This window comes from Leuciscus leuciscus, assembly GCF_965113295.1.
Source record: "Leuciscus leuciscus genome assembly, chromosome: 19".
NCBI classification, from domain to species: domain Eukaryota; kingdom Metazoa; phylum Chordata; class Actinopteri; order Cypriniformes; family Leuciscidae; genus Leuciscus; species Leuciscus leuciscus.
Window position 1 is genome coordinate 18,960,393 of NC_138743.1, and position 22,888 is coordinate 18,983,280.

Consider the following 22,888-nt stretch of genomic DNA (forward strand, 5'->3'; position numbering starts at 1 on the left):
GAACAGCCAACCATCGGCTTGGTGTGTCACGGCATTAAAACAACCCAAACCTAATCCTAACCCTCATCTTTACACATAGTCTCACCCGACCTCCAACCCTAAATTCGAACCCCTACCCTTAATAGTATTTCTAGTCCGAACTGCCAATCTCAATGATCAGTCCAGATCCTGAGACCGGATTCATGAAACATTCTAAAGAATACAATTATTCTTGACTGCTATATTCTTCTTGTTTTCTAATTTAAGAGTAAAGTTAAGAATATTTTGTATTCCCAAAAACATTTCCTAAGAATGTTCTTATCTTTTTTTCTTATTGTCCTAAAGACAAAACCTTTGAATTCCTGAAATTAATGTTCTTAAAAATAATCACAAATAATCTCTTAAAGATAGGATAACCTCCAACAATCCCCAAAGGTTTGTTTAATGAATTGATTGGATTATTTATTCTAATATTTTACAAATATGAGCAGCACATGAGTAAACTGAAGTGACACCAATGATCGATAATGTGAACAATGATCGGCCATGAATATGCGTGATGTGAGTTTTTGCTGAATTCTACAAAAAATGAGTCAAATAGGGATGTCAGTTATTATTTTACAATGATGACAAAATGTTCAGAAGCATTCAACATGAAAGCGTTCATACAACGAGGGAGAGCAAATTAATTCAACAGAACACGACAGAGTGCCAGACTCCCGTCAAGCCAGTCTCAACGGAAAGTGTGCATGCTTATTGTATATGATTATGACTGTTATCTGTAGTCAGCACAAAACACTGTCTTTGAGGTGTTTTTCATTGAGAAGAACCGTCATCAATCAGTTAATAGCAAAGCCTGTTGTTTTCTTGTTAAGAACAAAAATAGCATGTTCTTCAGAAAAGTTCTTAAGAATTTCTGACAAATTGCACTTAAGAGCATTCTTACATCCTTTTCAGAAGTTCTTAATAAATGTTTTGTGAATCCAGACCCAGATCATAGAGCAGCTCAGCAACAGTTGAGATTGCACCTCCCAGAAGTTTTTTCAAAAAACATGTTTTTGAGACTGTCTTTGGTTCACTGCAGTTTTAAAGAGAAAATACTCAGCAATGGGGTTGACTTATGAATTTGCACATGGTTTGTCTTAAAGCATATTAAAAACACCGCATAGACATATAGACAACATTAAAATTAGATTTTTACCAGGGGGGGACTTTAATATTTAAAACGGTTTAAAACTTTTTGCTGTCAAGTGAAAAGAAAACCATAAAACAGGAAATGATATCACAGAGAGGACCCCTGTAGACCTTCATGTTTGTATTTAAAGGCTAGTAGGTCAAAGTAAAAAATGGAACTGATTAAGATTGACAAGGTAAAAAGCATGTTAGAAAAATTCTAAATGAAATGCTGTAATCTTCTGTAATCATAATCTGGTTTTATTATTTAATTGATTGCATGTTCAGCTTCAAACTATCTCTTTAAAGATGAGAATCAAATTGTGGCCTTGCACAGCACTCTTGAAATGAAGATACTGTCGTGCTCATTTATTTCAGTTTCACAGACCTGTCATCATCGTGTGAACAGGAAGGAAGTGGAAAATGACGACCAGCGTTGAGTCTTTATATAGGGTTGAGATTGCAGATCTTTGAGCTGTCACATCTCACCAGCTAGAAGGTAAGCTTGCATGCAATATTTTTTCATGACACATCAATGTAGTGATTATTATTACAAGCAGTTTTATCAGAGCTGCAAAATATAGGTCGAGTAAAGTTTATAACGTATGTTAGCAGCAAGGTATGAAGTGTTTTTACATTAGTAAACATTTTAATTTTGTAAGATCTAAATAATATTGCTGTCTTACTACTTTGAGCTTGCCATGAAGACAATGTATTTTTAGGGCTGCAAATGATAATGTGTCCAATGACATTACATAAATGTGGAATATGTTAAAAACTGTGATTTTGACCAAATTTGACAACATTAATATTTCATTCTGCTTAAAGATTATTTAGAAAACCGTGAGGTTAATTGATTGTAAAACTATAATAACAGTCAGAACAAAAATCAGTCATCATATTTGGGGGTCCTTAATTTGCAACAAAAAACCCTCTGTGATTTTAAGGGATGAATGTAGCTCAGTTGAACCAATTGGACCATTCATTGTGGATCAGTTTAGTTTTGTTTGTCTAGTGTTTGGCAGTTCAAATAGGGATGCCAAACTTAAGGACATTCGATCTATGTGAACCAGGTTGTCCACTCTTCTCACAACTATGTATATATACTTGTGGCATTTGTTACACAAACCCTTTCCTGGAAGTGGCTCTCGCAGCAAAAGCCTTTAACGTTGAGCCGTCGAGGCCAGACATTGTGGGTTCCCGCATAACCCCATCCATTGCATGACAAGCGCAGTTCACCAGATATGAGTACAACGAAGTGACTTCACGTAAATTAGCTCATGAAGAGTGTGGGAAATGACAGCAGACTCTTCCCACACTCCTCTGAATTCCGTGTAGGGTCTATTGACTCAGTTTCATCGCTGCTGGGTCGTCCCACACATTGTCAGAATTACATCATTTCAAAAAATTTCTTTTTGATTTGGCTTTTCGTTTTGTTATCTGGTGCGTTTTAACTAGGGCTGATAATCTATTACCATTTCATTGATATAATGATTAATTAGAAAAAAAAATACAATATGTTTAATCAATCCAGCTAACAGGGAAAGTTTCAAGTTATAAACAAACATTCTTCCAGGAACATTAATAGAATGTTCATTCAAAGTTTATCTGGTCTTTAAAATATTAGTACAAAAACGTTATTTATACATCCTTCACAGAAGGGTTTTTTTTCTGAAAAGTTTTAGTTGGGCGTTTGTCTAACATTTTTATAAATATTATTTATAAATATTAAGCATCCCATAATGTTTGCAAAATGATTAAATGGAATGTTTCCTGAATGCTCTCATAGGCTAATCAAGAAAAACGTTTAAAAAAACTGGACGTTTTGAACGTTTTGAGAACATTCAGAAATTACGGCTTTATAACCTAATGGGAATGTTAGCAAAACATTAGTAGACTGTAGTAGACCGTTATTATACTGTAGTAGACGTGACCGTAGTAGACATTAGAAGATTGTACTTGACCGTTAGTAGACGTTAGTAGACTGTAGTAGACCATTAGTAGACTGTAGTAGACATTAAACATTAGTAAACAAAGATTGTAGTATACTGTTAATAGACTATAGTAGATTGTTAGTAGACTGTAGTAGACAGATGTTAGTAGACTGTAGTAGACAGATGTTAGTAGACTGTAGTAGACAGATGTTAGTATACTGTAGTAGACTGTAGTAGACAGTTAGGTTAGGTGTTTGGGTTATTAGAATAAGTTGACATGTAATTGCAAAGTTACTTACAGTCAGTAGAATGTGTGTTGGCGGACCATCAAAATAAAGTGTTTATTAAGCAGACAGTCTACTAATACTCTAATGACAGTTAGTTAATATGTAGTGGCAAAGCTACTTATAGTTAGTTGAATGTCTAAAGTGGACAATCGAAATAAAATGTTATCTTGAATAAATATTACAAGAAGTGGCTTTAGTCAATATAATCCTGCCGTTTGTTGAAATAAACTAATATCATTGAACATAGTTCTGCATTGTAAAATAAGTTGGATAAGCGAGTTATGTTATTAGCGAGCTTTCTGGTCCATTAGCCACTATAGGGAAATAGCGAATCATATGGAGTATGTCTTTACCTACAGTCTATGGTCTTTACGAAGGTGTGTTTCGCACAGTCAAACTATTTTTACATTTATTTTGTGCTGCCTGTATTGGTATGCCCCACTGAGCGTTAGGTTTAGGAATAGACAATGTTTTATTATATTTTCACTGTATTGCCGCCTACTAGTCAAATTGTTACGTTTTCTCATGAGAATGGGTTATTAGCAGCTTGTGCTGCACTGACTGTGAACTCACAAAAATATACCTTTTTAAGCATTTGTTTTAAATAAAATTCATTGTACTAAATTGAACACATTATTATATATTTATTAAACACGTTAATCGATGAAAAGCCAAATAAAAACATTTTGGTCATTGAACAGTTTTTCAGAATCTAAGCAGAGTGGCGTCTTCTGAACCGAACTGAACCAAACTGAACTGAACTGTGGACTAAAATGAAACTCGAAGAGGAAAACTGGGAAAACCGACACTATCAACTCTGCCCTATGGATCTCGGATTGTTCCAGGCTCTGGAGAGAGAACGAGTCCTGGAGGTTCTTCAGAGAGACAAAGCACTTCGAACCATTGAAGCAGACAGAATCAGGTCCGAAAATGGTTCTGTTGAACGTCCTAATTCTTCCCTATGTTCCCAGACGGCAACATAGTGTCGGCCCAGATCCTGGCCACATCTGGTACACATGGATTCCACGTGTGTGGGCCGGATCTGGGCCGACACTATGTTTCTGTCTGGGTTCCTAGAACGTTCTTGTATTTATTTAAAAATGCATTGTACTATGAAAAAATAACATTTCAAACTACTTTTTTTAGGAGGCTAAAGGTAGAACTTCAAGGTGTCTATCGTCAGGGTGCCAAGACCATTACTCGTCCATATGGTCAGAGATCGTGTGCGAGATGTCAGCGACCTCTAGGGAAGTTCTGGGACTGTGGTTCGGTGTGCTGTGGATGCAGTCACCGCATCTGTAACCGCTGTCGGGTCGTCCGGTCCGCAAGAGAGTGGAAGTGCACAATGTGTAATGCATTCAGGTAAAAACAAAACATCACTCATGGCTTTATATAACACCTTCGAATCTAATTTGAATCTCCCTGCCAAATTACGGTATAACTCCCGTTGTTAAAGCTGCTACCTGCTTGCCTAACGGCACCCCACATCTAATCCTAAACCTAATGGGGATTTAAGGGAGGGGACTTAAAAAATCACATTTGCCAAGCATAGGCTTTCCAGCTTTAATATTAGGCTACTATAGGAACATTTTAGTCAAGGACAGTGTTTCCAGTCACATTTGGCACATTTGACACATTAACCTACGAACTTCCTGAACTAGCTCTACAGAGTAGGCTAAAGGTATGATGATATATGATATAGCTGGCTCTGAATATGTGTCAGAAATGACATTAATTATTAAACCATATTCAAAGCTTCAGTAACACTTTACAGTAAGGTCAATTGTTAACATTAGTTAATGCAACCCAAAAAAAATATATATTTTTACAACATTTATCAACCTTTGTTAATGTTAGTTAATGTTAGTTAAAGGAATAGTTCACTTAAAAATGAAAATTCTGTCATCATTTACTCACTCTCAAGTTGTTTCAAATCTGTATTAATTTCTTTCTTCTGTCGGAAACCAAACAGCTGATGGAACCTATTGACTTGCTATTGAAGTCAATGGGGTCCGTCTGGTTACCGACATTCTTCAAAATATCTTCCTTTGTGTTCAACAGAAGAAAGAAACTCATACAGGTTTGAAACAACTTGAGTGAGAGTATATGATGACAGACTTTTAATTTTTAAGTGAACAATTCCTTTAATAAAATGTTCATGTTAGTTCACAGTATTAACTGATGTTAACAGTTTTATGTGTTTGGTCAATTCTGAGATTAACATCAGCCAAGATTAATAAATGCTGTGAAAGTATTGTTCATTGTTAGTTCACGTTAACTAATGTAGTTAACAAATTTTACCAAATGAAACCTTATTGTGAAGTGTTACTAAAGCTTTAGATAGATGACATAAGGACAAATGAGATTTTTATTTCTTTTTTATAATCTTTTTCTTTTTTTCTTCTTCAGGGAATTTAAGATCAAATCTGGTGAATGGTTTGTGGAGCAGCAAGCAAAGAAATTTACGGATGTCAAAGGTTTGTCTGTTTTAATTAGCCAAGAGAAACAATTACTGAAGATAATTGTGTTGAAAATTAATTTACACTGAATTTACAATGAAATATATCAGCACTGAACACTTTTTCACGGCTCACTGTAATGTCACATGACTTGTTTTTACAAATAATATTATTTCCTGAACTGGGGTTTGTGAAGTTTTGGAGGAAACTGCAGGGGTTTGTCAGTTGATGAAAAGCTAATAATGAATCACATCATCATAATTTACAATTTAAATAAATAATTTTAAAATAAAAAATATTAAAATAAATCAATTAGGCTATTAAAAAAGATAATATATTTTATTAACCAGCATCAGAGAACTGTGAACATATAAATGTTTTGTTAAATTATTTAAATATTAACCTAATATTTCAAGACATGTACATCAGGTAAACGTGGGAATTCCTCATGTACTATAAATATAAGCAATCTACGTTCACAATACATAATGTACTATTTGTGCATGATGATTTGTGTTGAAATAAACTTAGTACCATCCCAATCAAATGTCAATATTAATACATGAATGCTGTCTTTTTGTGTTTCTAGCAAACAGTCATGAGACCACCGGAGACAAACTATTACAGTCTTATCAACGGCTCAGGTTGGAGAACATTATAATAACCTTCTTTACTTCACGACAATTCTTTAATCCGTTTTTAATCAATCATTTTAATGTGTTATTAATTTTGTTATTTGGTTTTAGCTTCATTGCAGTCGTGCCTCCAACTCCTCCTCCCTTTAAAGAAGTCCCATCATTTAACAGATCAGAGGTGAAAAGAATGATATGTATTATTATTATTATTTTTCTTTGTTTCTTCATCACCTTATAATTTGTTTGTGTGCATTTGCCATATAGGATCCCAAAATATCAAAGCCATTTACTAAATCTATGGAGAACCTTATGATGTCTGTCAGTGCTCACATAAAAAGTAAGAGTACAAAACTAGAACCTTTTCATGGTAATTGTTCAATGTAATAACATGTAATAACATTGTAATAACTCAGAGATCCCCAAAAGTGTCTACAACTGCCTGATCCAGATGTTGTTGTCTTTTCCTGATGCTAGAGCTCTCCAAGTCTCAGAATGATTTGAGTGTGGAAGCCGGTCAGCTGACTGTGGATTACGGGCGCATGAACTCGAGACGCAAGAGTCTTTCAGAGGGCGCCCTCGACAAAGCCTGCAATGTAAGAGATGGACGTTTTCATTTTTTATTTTTTATTTTATTTAATTTTTTATGTTTTATTGAATTTCATTTAATTGATGTCAAGTCATCAACAGCAATGAGTCAGTTCTCCTCTGGCCTCTGAATGAAGATCTAATTAAGATCTACTAAGCAACTCGTTTCTATAAAGTTCTTGATAAATACCATAGATTTCCTGCCAATCAGGTTTAACTAGGGCAGAACTGTGCAGTCAATGCCATTCTTAGTTGTAAAATAAATTGAACGAAACCTTTGAACTTTTGAAAGAAGTCTCTTATCAAGGCTGCATTTATTTGATTAAAATGTGTTAAGTATTCTACAATGTAATTTACTCCTGTGATCAAAGCTGTATTTTCAGCATCATTACTCCTGTCTTCAGTGTCACATGATCCTTCAGAAATTATTTGGTGCTCAATATTGCTAATAATAGTTCTTACTGTTTTCAATGTAGAAAACTATTTATCTTCTGATTTTTTTTGTAGAAACTTTCCTAGAATTCTTTGATGAATAGAAAGAGTGAAAGAACAGAATTAGTAAAAAAAAAAAAAAAAAAAAAAAATCTTATCTGGGTGGAAAAAGAAGAAAATCAGCATAACTTCATGTGTAAACACAATTCACTTTCAGGTCAAAATGGACCGAATGCAAAAGGTGTAACAGTTAAGTTTAAATGGTTATATCTCTCACATTTTTTCATAAAAAAAAAAAAATATATATATATATATTTCGCTTTCACATTCAGATGGTAGAGTCAGAATTTGGCGTAAACAGAATGAGAACATGGATCCATCATGCCTTGTTGCCACTGTGCAGGCTGGTGGTGGTGGTGTAATGGTGTGGGGGATGTTTTCTTGGCACACTTTAGGCCCCTTAGTGCCAATTGGGCATCGTTTAAATGCCACGGCCTACCTGAGCATTGTTTCTGACCATGTCCATCCCTTTATGACCACCATGTACCCATCCTCTGATGGCTACTTCCAGCAGGATAATGCACCATGTCACAAAGCTCGAATCATTTCAAATTGGTTTCTTGAACATGACAATGAGTTCACTGTACTAAAATGGCCCCCACAGTCACCAGATCTCAACCCAATAGAGCATCTTTGGGATGTGGTGGAACGGGAGCTTCGTGCCCTGGATGTGCATCCCACAAATCTCCATCAACTGCAAGATGCTATCCTATCAATATGGGCCAACATTTCTAAAGAATGCTTTCAGCACCTTGTTGAATCAATGCCACGTAGAATTAAGGCAGTTCTGAAGGCGAAAGGGGGTCAAACACAGTATTAGTATGGTGTTACTAATAATCCTTTAGGTGAGTGTATATATATATATATATATATATATATATATATATATATATATATATATATATATATATAACAGTATATATTATATTTTATATATATATATATATATATATATATATATATATATATATATATATATATATAAAATATAATATATACTGTTATTTACCTCTTCTTGGTCAAAATGGACTTGAATGCGGAATTAGGAGGGTTAAGACACATTTTATTTTATAACATTATAAATGTTTTACTGTCACTGAATAAAAGTATTATTTTTATTTTTATTTTTTCCTTTTTTTAACCTAGCTTAGTTAATCACGTTTCCATTAAAAATATTATAATTCCATAATAATATTAAGCAGCACAACTGTTTTCAGCATTGGTAATAATAATACATGTTTTTTGAGCAGCAAATCAAAAATATTAGAATGATTTCTGAAGGATCATGTGACTGGAGTAATGATGCTGAAAATTCAGCTTTGGTCAGAGGAATAAATTACATTTTAAAATATTAAAATAGAAAACAGTTATTTTAAATTGTAATGATATTTCACATATTACTGTTTTACTGTATTTTGATCAAATGCAGCCTTGGTGAGCAGAAGAGACGTCATTCAAATGTTCAGAGGTTTTCAAATGTTCTTTCGATTCATTTGACATCTAATGACCCTGACTAGATGTTTGGCATTAGTGTGACGTGTCCTAACTGATATTGTTCCCTCACAGCTGTGCAAAGCTCCCAGTCTTCCCGATCTTTCCCAGAACACCAAATCCTCGGAACAGTACGCATCATCAAGCACAGTTTACCTGACAGATGACGATGGGTCATATACATCCGCATACAGCGATGAGCACAGGGTGTGTATTCACATACGGTTTTCTGTTTAATCTGATAACAAGTGCAAAGCTTTCTGTTAAAAAAAAACAAAAATCCCCTGTAGTCTGCAAAAGTCTGCAAGATAGCCTTTTATGGCATCAACATTTAATAGATTACTGGCTTATGTTGAAAATGTTATTGATATATATATATATATATATATATATATATATATATATATATATATATATATATATATATATATAAAAATAACATTTTCAACATAAGCCTGTAATCTATTAAATGTTGATGATGTATATTTGTATATATATTATACAATATATTTGTATAATATATATTTGTATAATATATATTTATATAATATATATATATATATATATATATATATATATATATATATATATATATATATATATACATAAAGGGAATTTAAATGAAATATGAATTCATTCCAAGACATGTTTTGTACAGGACAGCAACAGCAGCACAGGAATGGATTGTGGGTTCTTTGAAAACAGCGTGACTGGAGAAATAGAGGTTGCCTTTGGGTACAACAACAGGACATCCTGTTTGGAGATAACTATCAAAGCCTGCAGAAATCTGATGTTTGGAGATATGAGGAAGAAATGTCATCCGTAAGTTGTTTTGATAGAGTGTGGGTTTGCTGTTTATTACAATAAATGTTTGCGTAATGTTAGGAGAACATCGTTGCTGTAACATATTTGCTCATATACAGTTGGTCTGACAAGAAATGTCGTTTCTTTCTGAACAAACAGGTATGTTAAGGTCCGTTTGCTTCCGAAGAAATGTCACAATAATAAGATGAAAACAGCAGTCAAGAGGGGAAATAACCCGGTTTACAATGAAACGTTTACAGTGAGTATTTACAAGCAGTAAAAAGTTACTAGTGAACTTTGTTTAAAAAATAATAATAAAAAAATCAACAATGAAAGTGTTATATTAGTATCATCAAGATACTAAATAGTTGTATTATTACTTTGAATTGGTTTCTATTTTTTATACTTTTTTATTGTAATTTTAGTTAAAGTTTTAGTAATTTAATTTTGTAATTTTGTATTATTTTTTAAATATGCCTATATAGTTTTTATTTTATTTTATAATTCTGTATTTTAGTTTTACGATTGTTTTAGTGCATCAAATTAAACTAACAGAAAATTAGACATTTTGCCAACTACTTAAAAAAAAGTATGTTAAGTTTATATATTGTTATTTATTTTATTTCAGTTAATGTTTATTTTATTTCAGGAATCAAAAATGTTTTTGTTTTATTTTTAGTTAATTATAATGAACCTGCAAGGGGTGAGATAAACAAACATTATTGTTTAGAGTAAAAAAAAAAATGTTTTTAGTGAAGTTTACAAACAGATATTGAGTGGGCAAAATATTTTTTGTTAAAGTTCACAACCAATCAAAGTAATTAAAAAACCTTTGCCCTGAATGATTTGTGGTCTGCCATCTTGTGTCAAACGGACAGTATTGCAGTTCATTGTTCTCATTGGTTGTTGCGTTGGTAAATTAAAAATGTTAAAGTTGCAGTTAAAAATTATTCACTATTTAATTGTGACATTTAACGTATATTATTATTATTTTCTTTAATTAAGTATTGTTATTATTTGAACATAAATACAAATACATTGCATATTTTTTAAGTGGCCTGCCTGTTTGCAGTGTGCACTTGAGTGCAGTGGTCCTCATGCAGGTGTTGTGTTTGCAGTGTGCACTTGAGTGCAGTGGTCCTCATGCAGGTGTTGTGTTTGCAGTGTGCACTTGAGTGCAGTGGTCCTCATGCAGGTGTTGTGTTTGCAGTGTACACTTGAGTGCAGTGGTCCTCATGCAGGTGTTGTGTTTGCAGTGTGCACTTGAGTGCAGTGGTCCTCATGCAGGTGTTGTGTTTGCAGTGTACACTTGAGTGCAGTGGTCCTCATGCAGGTGTTGTGTTTGCAGCGTGCACTTGAGTGCAGTGGTCCTCATGCAGGTGTTGTGTTTGCAGTGTACACTTGAGTGCAGTGGTCCTCATGCAGGTGTTGTGTTTGCAGCGTGCACTTGAGTGCAGTGGTCCTCATGCAGGTGTTGTGTTTGCAGTGTACACTTGAGTGCAGTGGTCCTCATGCAGGTGTTGTGTTTGCAGTGTACACTTGAGTGCAGTGGTCCTCATGCAGGTGTTGTGTTTGCAGTGTACACTTGAGTGCAGTGGTCCTCATGCAGGTGTTGTGTTTGCAGCGTGCACTTGAGTGCAGTGGTCCTCATGCAGGTGTTGTGTTTGCAGTGTGCACTTGAGTGCAGTGGTCCTCATGCAGGTGTTGTGTTTGCAGTGTACACTTGAGTGCAGTGGTCCTCATGCAGGTGTTGTGTTTGCAGTGTACACTTGAGTGCAGTGGTCCTCATGCAGGTGTTGTGTTTGCAGCGTACACTTGAGTGCAGTGGTCCTCATGCAGGTGTTGTGTTTGCAGCGTGCACTTGAGTGCAGTGGTCCTCATGCAGGTGTTGTGTTTGCAGTGTGCACTTGAGTGCAGTGGTCCTCATGCAGGTGTTGTGTTTGCAGTGTACACTTGAGTGCAGTGGTCCTCATGCAGGTGTTGTGTTTGCAGTGTACACTTGAGTGCAGTGGTCCTCATGCAGGTGTTGTGTTTGCAGTGTACACTTGAGTGCAGTGGTCCTCATGCAGGTGTTGTGTTTGCAGTGTACACTTGAGTGCAGTGGTCCTCATGCAGGTGTTGTGTTTGCAGTGTACACTTGAGTGCAGTGGTCCTCATGCAGGTGTTGTGTTTGCAGTGTACACTTGAGTGCAGTGGTCCTCATGCAGGTGTTGTGTTTGCAGCGTGCACTTGAGTGCAGTGGTCCTCATGCAGGTGTTGTGTTTGCAGTGTGCACTTGAGTGCAGTGGTCCTCATGCAGGTGTTGTGTTTGCAGTGTGCACTTGAGTGCAGTGGTCCTCATGCAGGTGTTGTGTTTGCAGTGTGCACTTGAGTGCAGTGGTCCTCATGCAGGTGTTGTGTTTGCAGTGTGCACTTGAGTGCAGTGGTCCTCATGCAGGTGTTGTGTTTGCAGTGTACACTTGAGTGCAGTGGTCCTCATGCAGGTGTTGTGTTTGCAGTGTGCACTTGAGTGCAGTGGTCCTCATGCAGGTGTTGTGTTTGCAGTGTGCACTTGAGTGCAGTGGTCCTCATGCAGGTGTTGTGTTTGCAGTGTGCACTTGAGTGCAGTGGTCCTCATGCAGGTGTTGTGTTTGCAGTGTGCACTTGAGTGCAGTGGTCCTCATGCAGGTGTTGTGTTTGCAGTGTACACTTGAGTGCAGTGGTCCTCATGCAGGTGTTGTGTTTGCAGTGTGCACTTGAGCGTGAGCAGCTGGTCAGCAGTGTGGTTCAGGTCTCAGTCTGGCACTCCAGAGGACTCAAGCGCAAGCTCTTTCTGGGTGAGACTCTCCTCCGTCTGGCAGACTTCAGTCTGGAGAACACTCACACTCAGCGCTCGGTCTGGAACTCACTCGGCCCAAAGGTAAGATCAGTCAAACTCATCTGATCTCATTACAGCTTTATCAAATATTTTGTTTACATAGGCTATATATATATATATATATATATATATATAGAGAGAGAGAGAGAGAGAGAGAGAGAGAGAGAGAGAGAGAGAGAGACATAAAGTACAGTTGCTGTATAAAGTTATTTATACTTAAATTATATTAAGATGGAAAAAAAATTTATAGCTTATAAAAAAAAAAGTGGAAATTGCTTAAATTAAGGTAAAAAGTTAGTGACAATTATTTCAGTCAATCCTAAACCTTTTTTTCCCAATGAAATTGCTAATAGGCTCTGTTATGAAATTAAATTAAATGAAATTACTCATCAGATTATAGCATAAGTGAAAACACTATTAAATAAAAAAAAAGTGTAAAAATGTTATAGAAGTTTAATTTAGCTGTGAAGCAAATGTACTAAATAAAAAAATAAAAAATGTATACAAAATATACATTTTACTAAATAATTTGGACTCAAAAATCGCTAGAAAATTAAATCCATGTGCCTAACCAATTTTGAGAGTTTAAGTATTTCAATTATACCTAATTTATGATGGTTAAAAAATTTAATGGGGAGAGAAAAAATATTAAATTAAATTAAATTAAACAATAAGTTAATACATATTAATGTTTATTAACCATTCAAATAACTGGAGAGTAGATCAGGAGCAGTAAATATTGCAGATGCTTGAATAACTGACCCCGTTGAAACCATGGGAGCAAATTATTGAAGTTAGCACATCGGTTGAACCGAACTTGTGGGAGTGCATATAATGGTATAGTAATGAGCAATGTCTATGCAAATGTTAAAGCCATCAAAAACAAGTAAAAGGAAGTCAAATTAGATTAGCAGGAAGTGTAAAGAACAAATCAACATGATCATGCAAACGTCTGCTCATGTTCTGAGGTGAATGATCTGATCTATTCTTTCACAGCAGAGACATTCACTAGGTGGCGATGTGGAGCTGTTCACTTCAGATCTGCTGCTGCTTAAAGCACAACTACAGTTCCTGACACACACTGACGGTACGAGTCTCTGTCACACACACACACACACACACACTGGGACTCTGGGCTTTTCTGCCAGAACAGACTGTGTATGGATTAGAGAATGACAAATATACTGTCTTTCCTGCTGAAAACAAACAAACAAAAACAAACAGCTAAAACCAGCTTCTTTTTTTTAGCTGATCCGGCTGGTTTTAGCTGGTCTAGCTGGGACACCAGTTGAACACCAGCTTGACCCGGCAGTAAGAGCCTAGGCTGGTTTTAGCTGTTTACTTCAGCAGGGTTTTATGGGCTTTTCATGTCATTTATCTTCCAATGCTCATTATAAATACTCTTATCAAATATATAGTTGGCCTATTTCAGAATGAAAACACTTGTAATTAATCTATCTATACAGACATTTTGATGGGATCTGCAGGACAGCTCAAAGTTATCATCACTGATGCGTGGAAGCTCTCCGTCTCAAAAACAGCTTACATCGAGGGGTGAGTCGACAATATAAGTTGGCACAAATAAACATAAAATATGAAATTTCACTGCAAATTATGAAAGATTTCCACCTTTAATAATCATTAGAAAGACATTCAGTTAGTATCCTTTCTCATAGATTCCTGGACATTGATTAGCATGCTAACCAAATCATTAACTTTGCTAAGGTAGCCTACATGTAAACAGGATTCTTTTTATTCCGCATCATTTTCAGCTAAGTTGTTATTTAATGTTACATTTTAACACTTTTTTTTCCATTTCATATATATATATATATATATATATATATATATATATAAAATCAGCCACTTTTGATTGCATCCTTCTGGAATGAAAGTATGAATTTATGTAAAAAATAAATTAAAAAAACACAAATTTTGATTGGTACTGTAGGGATATTAATCTGTTGTCTCCTCTCCACAAGGATATATTAGTCATATTGGCATTTGATGTCAGTTGCAGTAATTGTGTGTGTTCTCCCCAGGATTCTTCATCTTCCTGGAGAGAGAGAGCTGGTGCAGAGAACTACACTGAAGAAGACTGAGTCTCTCCAGATGAGCTTCAGCAGAGTCTCACTTCAGGAGCTCCAGGAGGCCAACCTGCAGATCAACCTGTGGGAGAAACACACCTTCAGCCTCGCTGACCGCTTACTGAGATCAGCACGGCTGGCCGGCGGTGAGTCACACGCACACACAGAAAACAGCTATTTCAAATTGTAATATTTCACTGTTTTTCCAGTCATTTTGATCTTACAAAAACAAAGAAATTTTAAATGGTAGTGCACGTTCATATGATCTCAAGACTCCAGTTATATCATATTATGTTTGATGTCAGCATTTGAGTTTGTTTCTATAAATGAGCACCAGTAGACTTCTCTAAAAATACTCTGTCTGGACACACACACACACACACACACACACACACAAGATGGGCTTGTATGTCACTCTGTCTGCTTGTTTCAGCAGAATCCTCATGGCAACGCCTCCAGCAGATGCCAGGAGAGTGGCATGACTTCGTTCTTCCACTTCATGCAACTGTCAGCACACACATGAGGTCATAACTGAAGAACGTGGAACCTTTCCATCGACCCACGGATCCTGGCAAGTGGCAGTTGTGCTCACAAGAGGCCACAGAATCCTGTGAACAGACTCTCATTCCCATTTCTTGCATCCTATTTCATCAGACATGAACAGTTTTGATGTTTTATTTCATGTAAAAAAATTATAAATTATTTAATAAATTAATAAACTGAATATATCTACAAAGATGGTGTGCGGTACGGTATTATACGCTGAACTTCTTAAATAAGACACCCAGATTTGTTGCTCATAAATCTTTATTTCTAATATAATAAACACCTTTTGGGGGAAAATAAATAAATCCAGTTGTTGTGAAGCTCAATGATACTTATATTACTACTGCTTTATACAATAACAACTCTTTTCTGTTTTACACATATAGGCTTTTCACACGTCATATTGTTAACCAGGGGTCAACTAGTTCTTACAATGAGTTGGTAACTTGTATACCATTGTTACCACGATTCAGTGACATAATCCAGGTTGGGTTGATGTGAACACAAAATATATTTTGAAGAATGTTGGTCCCCATTGACTTCCATAGTATCGGGGAGGGAAATACTATGGAAGTCGATGGGGACCAAAACTGGAAACCAACATTCTTTAAAATAGCTTATTTTGTGCTCAACAGAAGACAGAAACTCATACAGGTTTGGAACAACTTGAGGGTGAATAAATGACAGCATTTTCATTTTTGAGTGAACAATCCCTTTAAGCCCTGCAGTGTCGGTAGTGTGAAAAGCTTATTTGTATATGTCGTCAATAATATTTAAAACACAAGCGTTCAAATAGCTGCGAGTGATTAAACCAGCTGATTTTGATAATGGAAACTCAATTAAAGAATTAACAGTGACTAAGTTAGCAATAATAAGCATCATTTGGAGGAAACAAATACATTTAAGTAAGTCCTAATAACTTGCCAAGTAGCAAGAAGAAAAAAAGATGCGACAAATAATAATAATAATACTTTCCTATTTTTATGAAAGTGGCACTGCATGGTTACAGGCATCATAGAAACAATTTACTAAATCGTAATATTTGCCCATTGGTATATCACCCAAAATGCTGAATGTCTAAAACTCTGTTCTAGTGTGAATCCTCCAGCAGAATAAAGGTGTCTTTAACACTACCTGATTTGTGCTATTTTAAGTTTTCATTAAAATATAAAGAGCTGCTAGTTAAGTCAGTGAAAACTGTCCAAAACTAACTTACAGTAAGCTGAGAATACAAAAGGTTATTAAAGTTTCTAAAAACAAATCTTCCTCCAACCCAATGTCATGGCAATAAACATTCAGTAACTAATTCAATTGAAAACCATAACAAAAATCAGTTTGTATCTAATGCAGAAAATCTAATGATTTAACATGCCTCTGATACATATATATACACATATGTGTGTGTATATATATGTATATATATATATAAAATGTATGTATATATATGCGTGTTTAAAATCAGACATCATATCGTATATGAATCCTCTTCTAATTAGTATTAAAGATTTGAGCATGTGGATTTAATCATCATTTGGGTCAGTACAGAATCAATAAACAAAATGAATCTGTCATTAGTAAATAAGCAGAAGTACATCTACCCCAAAACCTTAAATAACCCAAAGAAAGAATAAATAAACACTATAACAAATATTCTGGCAAAAGCCATATTCAACATGAATGAAAGAGTTTTAATATAAGACAATACATAAAATTATTATCATACTGCCAAGCCCTGTGCTGAGTGGATCATTAACAAGAAAAAAAAAATAAAAAAAAAAATACAATCCCTCATTACAACCCCAAACTAGTTAGAATTTGGCCAGATTATTTAATTAATAACACATAATTAACATAAGGGGATGCATTGTTGGCACGTGTGATTACATATTTAGTTTCGCATGTTTATGGCAAAAGGATTTATTTCAGCACATTCTGTGAAAAAAATCAGTGGTTTGATTGTGAAATTGGTAACATTTTAAAATAAGGCTTTATACTATTAACATTAGTTAGCAATTAACCAAGATTAATAAATGTGAATTGCTACATATATAAATACATTAATATTACAAGTTGTTTGTCATCACTAGTTAACTAATGCATTACAAACCAAGAATGAACAGCCATTAATAAATGTTCATTGTTTGTTCATTAACTAATGCTACAGTATAGAACCTTACTGTAAAGTGTTGCTGTGAATTCCGATGTACACCATTAAGGGGTAAACATTTGTGTTTATGTATATAAATGTAATGACAAAAAAACTTTTTTGTCATTACATTTACATTGTGCAGTTTTTTGGTTTTAAAATAATTTCTTGTTTAGTGAACATTGAACCAGTGTTGGTATCATCCTAATCAAATCTGTTGCATTACCGTGTGCATGTGCGTGTACGTGTGCCTCTTGCATTGACCACTCAGACGTAGGGGATAGAAAGAAAACAGACAAGGGCTTTGAGACTCCTTCCTTCCCCTCCTTCCCAAAGTTTCCTGGTCCTGATATTTTATAAGGCCTCAAACTCATCAATCCTCTGTTTGGTATTGCCCTGGCGGATCTGCCGGAGAGTTTTGTATTTGTCTCGGCCGGCGCGCACGTTCTCTGTGTGCAGCAGGTCGTTCTGAGTCTTCTTGGTGTCGTCGCGAGCCTGGGATAACTCTGAGGTCAGAGCCTGTAAAGAAGATAGTGTCAGAAATTGTGTGATGCTTTTTTGATCTATGACTCAAGAATACAACCAGTTCTGAATCAATCTTCCTGTCAAACAAACCTATCCAAACCTTTTAATGTGATTCTACCAAGTAGGACATGTTTCTGGATTAACGTTGTTGTTAAGACCAAACACAATGTCAGGCCCTAAACCCATATATACCACTTGGATATCTAGTTGATAACATTCTTATTTAGGTTAGGAATAGGTTATCGTTTGGATTGTTTGATAGTAATGTTGTTTTAGGACCGTTAAAGTATGTTATTTCAGGACCATGACCTACTTGGAGAAATCTTATTGACTACTCCTAACCCCAACTATTAACTACAGTTAAAGGCAGAAGGATATTATTGGTTTAAAAGACAAGCCCCAACCCCAGCCTGAAACCTAAGCCTAATCCTATTACCAAAATCTGATTTGTTGATAAGAATGTCCAGGACCAACAAAGATCTGTTGGCTGTACTACGGTAATCATATGAGACAACCTGATGAACCTAAGGCCATGTTTGTAGACATCCCTGGTGCTAGACATTGCTATCAACCAAGCATCGACCTAGGTCTAGCCAACCCTAAACCTTACCCCAACTTCCTCTTAAAATCAGAAGTAATTGACTGGTAGATACTGTTGTTTCAGAACAGGGTTATTTATTCCTATTCGTGAGGGGCTTTCGCACCGGGTAGTTATAGGCACTCAGTTATAGGCACTAGCCACCAGGTTGGTCCCCTGAGAACTACATTTTCCCTTTGGGCCATTTTCCTGGTTGCATTCACAACGTCAGTAGGAACTCTGAAGTGACGCAAGCCGGCCGACAGCGACATCATTTATTGAACAACGTCAACAACTGAAGGATGGAGGACACTGTGTTGAGAACTGCCAGGACTTTAGTGGCGGCCCATCTATCGAGGCTTTCCATGTTCATGCCGTTAGTTCGAGCAGTAAGAATATGGCGGGTGCCGGTGTTTCGTATGGCATGTGTTCGGCCAATCAGCCTACACTTGCGTCACTGGTAGTTCAGGTTGTCCCGGGTTAGACTCTACTCTGAAGTAGGAGCTAATTGAGTCCCCCCAAAAGTTTTTTTTTAAAGATTTTAGTTCTAGGAACTCCTTTTGGAGGATCTAATTGAGCTCCTCCTTCAGAGTCGGGTCTAACCCAGCACTATAGGAACTACCAGTGACGTTGGTGACGCTGATTGGCCGAACGCACGTGAAACATCAGCACCCGCCATTTAAAAAAAGGCTGTGTAAACCCACAGATTATAGCCTATATATTTACTCCAGAAACTAACTCTACAAACATGGAAAACAGTGATAGATGGATTTTCTCCTCAGCGTAAAGGTTAACTTTGAGGGGACCAAGCCAAACATGATTATGTATTTCTGCTCAGTTAGCAACACTGGACACTGTTACTGAACCGCATGGCATGCGCTAATAACTTTTCATTACGGTCTAACGTTACTTTCTAATGACGTATTAGACAGGACTGTTAGACAGATCTTAAACTAATGAACACAGAGAATGCGAGCAGTGTGAGCTAAGGCGTTCTCAGTGCCATCAAAATAAAAGTCACAACAACGAGCACAACTTACGTCACTTCAGAGTTCCTGCTGGTGGTGCGAATGGAACCAGGAAAACGTTCCTAGGAGAACCATTAGTTTTCGGGGTACCATCCTAGTGGCTAGTTGCTATAAGTTCTAGCTCCTAGATGTACCCGGTGTGAAAGCCCCTTTTGTCGAGCCCTAAAGAGGACCTACACAGAGACCATGTTCTCTTGTATTTGTCTTAATGTATTCACAACCCTAAAATGGAAACCCCGCAGTGACAATCTTGAGCGTTTTTTAGTTTAACATTGTTTCTGTGGGCAACAGCTACAAAGATGGAGGACGGCAGGATCGGGACTACACTTTTATTACTCTTCAAATACTTTTGTTGGTTTAATGTTATTTACATTAGCTCCAGCCCCAATTAAACATACCAGATCAATGTCTTACTAGGCATAAAAGCCACTTAAAGGCAAGCCTGCAACCTTAGCATGCTAACACTGTGGTATGCAGGGAAGGAGGCAAGAGGCTGTTTTTTAATGGATGTTAAATGGAGGAGATGCTTCCGTATGCTGAATAAACCACTTTTTGGAGGAAATAACTCATTAAACTTTGCAGGACAGTGGTCCTTCAGGAGCAGGTTATGACACCCCTGGACTAGAGTTAAAGAAGAAACTAGATCAACCTAGAAGAATAAAACTGCAAAAAGGTTACCCTAACCCTGTTAGGAACATGCTGGAGTAAGACCTGAACTCAGTCTTCAAGGAGCAGGATTTGCTACCCTGCCCTGGGCTCCAATCTTAAAGCCTCGTAAAGTTCAACCAATTGTTCCTACAATGTTATACTTACCAACAGCTGTTTCTGAACTCGTTCATTCTTCTCGGCCTCAGTGAGTCGCTGTTCTTCGTTGCGGTGGTCATGGAATCCTCCCGTCTGCAGGTCTGCACTGTAGCTCCCGTTGCTCTCCTCCCCATCTTCATACTCATTCTCATCAGGTTCGTAGGCGGGGGGTGGTGGAGGGAGAGGTGGCGCCGCCATCACCATGTGAAGCTCCTCACGGGTCTTCACCAGGTCATCCTGGGCCTCTTTCGCCTTGAACACAGTCCAACATCACAAAGATCAGACAGTCTACCAATCCAATTACTGAAGAACTTGAGACTGCACCAAGAGTATGGACACAATATTTTTTGCAGTAATGCAAACTCATAAAGGTTGAAAAAAGTGATCTTGAGGTGATCTCATTATTTCCATATGGGTTCATGTCTTAATGCTCTTACTCTGTGCTGCCATGTCACGGCTTCCTCCTCCTTGCGTCTTTTGGCTTCTTCCAGGAGTGCAATACGAGCAGTATGTTCTGCTAGCTCAGCGGCCTGAGAGAAATCAATTGGGAGGATCGTTAATGGAAAATAAACAACTCTTAATTTTCCTGAGAATCGGTGTTAAGTTCTCACCAGCTGTTCTTGACTCTTTAGCTGGTCCTTGGCTTGACGGGCCAGTTCCTCCTTTGCGAGCAGGGCTGCCTGCCTCTCTGCCTCCAATCTGGCGGCCTCCTCATCGGCCAGTCTCCGTTCATGCTCTAGCTGCACGGCCCTCTGCATCTGCTCCTGCAGGTCTGAAAACACACATCCAGATTTAATTTAAAGTGCAACCATCAATACATCCTAAATATGGGTCTGGGCTTCACTGTGGAAGGTGGTGATGCCCTCATGGTTACACATCTGTGATGTTAATGAATAGTCGTCAATTCAACACTAAATAGTGGCGACCACATTATGCTTTTGCAGTCCCTATAATTAGTCTACTTTGAAGGGATAGGTCACCCAAAAAAAATCTATCATCATTTACTCCCCTAGTTTCACTGTTTGACCTTTATATCGTGGAACACCAAAGGAGAAGTGTTCATGCTGCTTTTTTTCCACACAATGAAAGTGAATGGGAATGAGGGGCTGTCAAGCACCATACAATTAATACTCATTACTCATGCACTATATTCTGTATCTGAAAGCTGTAGAATAACTTTTCGTATAGCAAAATTTAATTTAAGTAATGATTCACTGAATTCTTGCTTGACGGCTGTGGTCACCATTCACTTTCATTGTCTGCAGAGTAGTTTAAGACTTTCTGCTACATATAATTCCTTTTGTGCTCCATACAAGAAAGAGACATATGGGGGTTGAAGTAAATAATGACAGAAAAATTCCCTTTAAGCTGAGTGATGTTTGTCACAAAATGACATCACTTCTGCCTTTTCTACAGAGTACATAAATTGAGATCATTCAGAAAGCTTTGTTGGACTTTGTATAGTCAGAGATGGTTGATGGTTTTAGCATGTATGGCCACATGATTCAGGAACATTATTTAATCCAAAACACAAACTTTTCGGAATGAAAAATTAATAGCCTAATAATCTAGTTTCAAACTGGATATCAGAAAGAAAAGCTTTGTGGCAAACACAAAAGAAACATGACATGCGAACAGCAGAAACAAAGTAACAGGTGCAGTTCGACACCACCTTGTGTTTGGATTGCCAGTCAACGGCATTGTCAGCTCGAACACACTCATGATCAAAGTATAATGTCTCCCCTTTATATAATAACAAGCTAAAAGGTTACAAACTGAAAAGACCAAAGTGTCACAAATTTTCCATATGGAGTCAAAGTAAACCAATCATCACAATAATTGTCAGATTAGTTTTTATTATAATCCATATATTGTTTCATAAAACGAAACAGTTAAGAAAATGATTTTCTTAAAAAAAAATTAAAAAAAGTATAAACATGATTCCCCGCATTCAAAACAACTTGCATGTTGACCGTTTTATTAAACGCAGTCATGAAAATACTTATCTTGCATTAGACATGAACATGTTTTAACCAAAACAAAATATAATTTTACATGATATTACTCCAATTAAAAACAAACACACTGGACCCTGGCTTCTTACCTTTCTCTGCTTTTTTGGTCTTCTCCTCAAACTGGTAGAGTCGCATCATCAGCTCCTGTTTCTCCCTCTCCATCTGCTCTTTCTCTCTCTCTATGGCCTCTCGTCTCTTCTTCTCGTTCTCCAGCTGAGCTCTGCAGATAAGACACAACCAAAGAGACACACTGTGACGTTTGCTCAGGACACCGCTCTGTACCCACAAACAAAAGTCATCACTCAGACTGACCTGCCAAGGGAGCCATAATAAAGTGGTCGTATAATACAAAACTCAATTTGCCTTGCTCATAGTTAATAATGATGTTAATAATTCAAAACTCATTGACCTGCTGCAAAAATGGCTTGTTCAAAACTCTTGTTGGCTTCATGACATCACAACCA

At 36.7% G+C, this 22,888-nt stretch overlaps 2 protein-coding genes across 6 annotated transcripts in view; one reads left to right on the plus strand and one right to left on the minus strand.

Annotated features, from left to right (window-relative positions):
* The first annotated feature begins 1,544 nt into the window (after positions 1-1,544).
* On the plus strand, positions 1,545-17,113 carry sytl3 (synaptotagmin-like 3). Of its 4 annotated transcripts, XM_082146702.1 has the most exons (16): positions 1,545-1,651; positions 4,075-4,295; positions 4,520-4,735; positions 5,783-5,850; positions 6,422-6,476; positions 6,579-6,645; positions 6,732-6,804; positions 6,942-7,060; positions 9,111-9,242; positions 9,694-9,857; positions 9,999-10,098; positions 12,568-12,738; positions 13,693-13,783; positions 14,163-14,250; positions 14,739-14,929; positions 15,220-17,113. In XM_082146702.1, the coding sequence occupies exons 2-16, from the start codon at positions 4,147-4,149 to the stop codon at positions 15,312-15,314; spliced, it is 1,779 nt and encodes a 592-aa protein (XP_082002828.1). In that variant the 5' UTR covers positions 1,545-1,651; positions 4,075-4,146; the 3' UTR covers positions 15,315-17,113. The 4 variants fall into 4 exon arrangements, with proteins under 4 accessions (XP_082002828.1, XP_082002830.1, XP_082002829.1 ...); XM_082146703.1 differs by lacking the exon at positions 1,545-1,651 and having other exon boundaries at positions 3,780-4,295; positions 13,696-13,783; XM_082146701.1 differs by lacking the exon at positions 1,545-1,651 and having other exon boundaries at positions 3,783-4,295.
* Positions 16,997-22,888, minus strand: part of ezrb (ezrin b) — a 30,339-nt gene continuing 24,447 nt past the window's right edge. For both annotated transcript variants that reach the window (XM_082146706.1, XM_082146705.1), the window contains 5 exons: positions 22,514-22,644; positions 21,021-21,181; positions 20,847-20,939; positions 20,419-20,661; positions 16,997-17,994 (listed from right to left, as the gene is read on the minus strand). In XM_082146706.1, coding sequence (XP_082002832.1) covers positions 17,830-17,994; positions 20,419-20,661; positions 20,847-20,939; positions 21,021-21,181; positions 22,514-22,644 — 793 coding nt within the window. In that variant the 3' untranslated portion in view covers positions 16,997-17,829. The remainder of the gene's footprint in view (positions 17,995-20,418; positions 20,662-20,846; positions 20,940-21,020; positions 21,182-22,513; positions 22,645-22,888) is intronic.

Bases quoted from the DNA above. Each gene is read 5' to 3' on its own strand.
- sytl3 (XM_082146702.1), top strand. From the start codon at position 4,147: ATGAAACTCGAAGAGGAAAACTGGGAAAACCGACACTATCAACTCTGC. The intron at 7,061-9,110 runs GTAAGAGATGGA...GTTCCCTCACAG, and splicing joins CCCTCGACAAAGCCTGCAAT to CTGTGCAAAGCTCCCAGTCT. The intron at 9,858-9,998 runs GTAAGTTGTTTT...CTGAACAAACAG, and splicing joins ATGAGGAAGAAATGTCATCC to GTATGTTAAGGTCCGTTTGC.